The following is a 3,289-nucleotide window of genomic DNA, read 5'->3' on the forward strand; positions in this document are numbered from 1 at the left end:
GAGAGAGAGAGTGTGTGTGGGTGCAGGGCCAGAGGGAGAGGGAGAGAGAGAATCTTAAGCAGGCTCCAGACCCATCACAGAACTCCACATGGGGTTCCACGCAGGGCTCGTCGGGGTCGGGTGGGGGGGTTCAATCTCACAACCCTGAGATCATGACCTGAGCCAAAATCAAGAGTCAGTCACTTAACCAACTGAGTCACCCAGGCACCCCTAGCCAAACCAATTTTAAAAAGGCAAATAACCCAATACAGAAATGGGTAAAGGACATGAGCAGGCATTTCGCAGAAAAGAAACATGAACAGCCAATACATTTATGAAAGGGTGGACACCCTCATTCTTAATTTAGAAAATGAAAATAAAATTCCACATCAGGCCGGCAAATTCTTAGAGTTTGAGGATACTCAGTGCTCATGAGGGTGTAGGGAAATAGGCACCCTCGTGCATTGTTGTGGGAGCATAAATAGGGCAATGAGGCAACACCAAGCAAATGTGAAAATGCACACACTCTTTAGTCCCAGGTTTCAAGTACCACTTAATATAGTGCAGACAACACAGACTAGCAGTTTCTTCCCCCTCACTCACAAATGACATTCAGCACCACCGAGACGGACACCGACTGGTCGCTCTGCAGCTTGCAGGTAAAGGTGACTCCGTTGTCATTTTCACTGATGGAAGAGACACAGACAGAGCTGGAGTTGATTTTGTTTCCAGATTTCAAGTCCACTGTCCCCTCTCCTCGGTACCAGAGAAGTTCTTCCTCTCTGGTGTGGTTTTGAACAGCACACTTCAGAGATTCTTGGGAGCCAAGCCAAGTGTCCAGAATATAGTTCTCAGTTCTATCATTCACAGTTAAAACAGAACCTGGGAGGGCAGGAAGAAACTATTAACCTAAAGTGAATGATCTAAACGGTATAATCAGGAGATAGGTTAAACAAATCACATTACACAAGTGCAATGAAATACTCTGTAATAATTAAAAATAGTCATATTGATCTATATGATTTTACAAGGGAAAAGTTCCATAATGTAACTAAAAGAAGCAAAATGTTAAAATGATGGTTACCAGATTTTGCTACACATTGGACTCACCTGGGGATCTTTAAAAACACTAATGCTTGCTCCCACCCCCAGACATTCTGATTAATTGATATGAGTGCAATCTGGGCATTGCATTTGCAAAAAGCCTTCAGGTGATTCTAATGTGCAGTGAAGTTTGAGAACTACCATGCACAGAATTACCCCATTTACACACAAACACACACACGCGCACACACATGCACGCACACATGCATTTAAGAGGAAAAGTCTTGGGAAAAATCTCAGTGTGTACACTGAATAGGGTTGATAAAAATAGAGAAAAAAATAGAGAAATGCTTTCCAGACTTAAATTGTTTACTTCAAGGGGTTGAAAGTAGCAAAGGAAGGGGGTGGAATTGGGGAAATACAAACGAAAAAGGACAACAGCAAAATTGAAAAATACTTAAGACACATTAGGTGAATAGGCAGAATGTAAATTACATCTCTAGTAATTATTGTAAGTATATAAAAATTGAATATGCAATTGAGTATGGACAAAAGCTGATTTGAAAAGATTTCTGATTAGGTGATGGGATTGTGGAAAATTTGGTCTTCTATTTCTGATGTTTGAACAATAATTGATGTTTAAACAGCTGTGGTTTGTAGCATAGATGAGTTGTTGTAGAGTAGATGATTAGAATATATAGCAGTTGGTTTTCATCTCTGATTTTCAGAAATCCATTCACTGTAACATACCTGAATTTCAGTTCTTACTTCCCTGGTTCAGAAGCAAGTAACAGAAGCTAAAATTGCCTTTAGCTGCCACAGACTTGCCCCCGAGATAACATTTGTTAATATAGTCTGTAAACATATGAACTTTTCCTTTAAAATGCATAAACTAGGGGCGCCTAGGTGGCTCAGTCGTTAAGCGTCTGTCTTCGGCTCAGGTCATGATCTCAGGATCCTGGGATCAAGTCCTGTGTGGGGCTCCCTGCTCAGCTTCTCCCTCTCCCACTGCCCCTGCTTGTGTTCCCTCTCTCGCTGTGTCTCTCTGTCAGATAAATAAATAAAATCTTTAAAAAAAATTTTAAAAATGCATAAACTACTGGTGAAAACAATGTGATTGCTGCCTAGTATTTTTTTAGAAATCTGGAAGAATATATATCAAAATGTTGTTGAGTGGTTATCTCTGGATGATGGAATTTAGTTTTCTTTATTCTTTTTTTTATTAAATATTTTATTTATTTTGGGGGGGACAGAGGGAGAGAGAGAGAGAAGACGCTCACACGTGAGCAGGGTAGGGAAGGGCAGAGAGAGAGGGAGAGAGGGAATCCCGAGCAGACTTCCCGATGAGCCTGAGCCTGACACAGGCCGATCCCACAAAATCAAGAGTCAGCCGCTCAACTGACTGAGCCACCCAGGCACGCCTTCTTTATCCTTTTATATATTTCCTAATTTTGTTTTTTTACAAGGACTATGTATTACTTTTAAAATTGGGGTTTGTGGGGGAGGGGATCTACTTCCAGGTTGGGGGAGAGAACAAATGCAGGCAAGATTTTCCTGTAACTGGTATGCTCACATAAACAGAAGAGCTTATTTTGGATGTCATTACTAATGAAATGCATTAAAATGTAGAAAAACTCCGGCTGTGGCTCTGGAGAGAATAGAATATTTTACTCTGTCTTATAATATCAGAACCATAAAAATATTTTTCCATTTCATGTCTTATCATGTTGTCTGACTCCTCTACTCTGAGCCATACCAACTGTGTATTTGGAGATTTGGATTTTGGATTTTCCCAATGCCCACGGATCGTGTTTTAATCGGAAATGTTTATTTACAAAGAGACCAAAGGAATATCAACTTACTTGTCACCTCACAGGGCGGAAACAAAATCACTAAGAGAAGAAATCTGCACATTCTCATTAGGCCACTGATGTTCCACGCCATCTTTAACAAATTTACGTCTGATCTGCTGGGGGAGAAAGGGTGTAGTTGGTTCTGTACTTTGGTCTGTACTGAGTTTATGAACCTTCCTCTTGTCTATTAGGCATTTAAAATAAAATCCCAGATGAGTCATCCCAACTGTAACAGTACTTTTCCTAGTTTTTAATTAAACAATCTTGTTCTGATTATTGAGTTCAAAGTACTTTTAGTATTAAGGATTTTTTTTTTTTTTAAGGCAAGAAAAAGAAAACCACAAGGAAATAGGCTATAAGATATAGGGAAGCTATAGGGCAGTCCTGGGGAAAGTGGAGCCAGTCTTCCCTGG

General features: G+C 40.2%; 1 protein-coding gene across 1 annotated transcript in view; it reads right to left on the minus strand.

The window, feature by feature from the left end:
* TMIGD1 (transmembrane and immunoglobulin domain containing 1) overlaps positions 1-2,967 on the minus strand; it is a 10,699-nt gene extending 7,732 nt beyond the window's left edge. Inside the window, exons 1-2 of the mRNA XM_032428511.1 lie at positions 2,886-2,967; positions 583-861 (exon numbers count right to left, since the gene is read on the minus strand). Coding sequence (XP_032284402.1) covers positions 583-861; positions 2,886-2,967 — 361 coding nt within the window. The remainder of the gene's footprint in view (positions 1-582; positions 862-2,885) is intronic.
* Positions 2,968-3,289: the final 322 nt, after the last annotated feature.

Source organism: Phoca vitulina, unplaced genomic scaffold (genome assembly GCF_004348235.1).
Source record: "Phoca vitulina isolate PV1807 unplaced genomic scaffold, GSC_HSeal_1.0 scaffold40, whole genome shotgun sequence".
In the NCBI taxonomy this organism is placed as follows: Eukaryota; Metazoa; Chordata; class Mammalia; order Carnivora; family Phocidae; genus Phoca; species Phoca vitulina.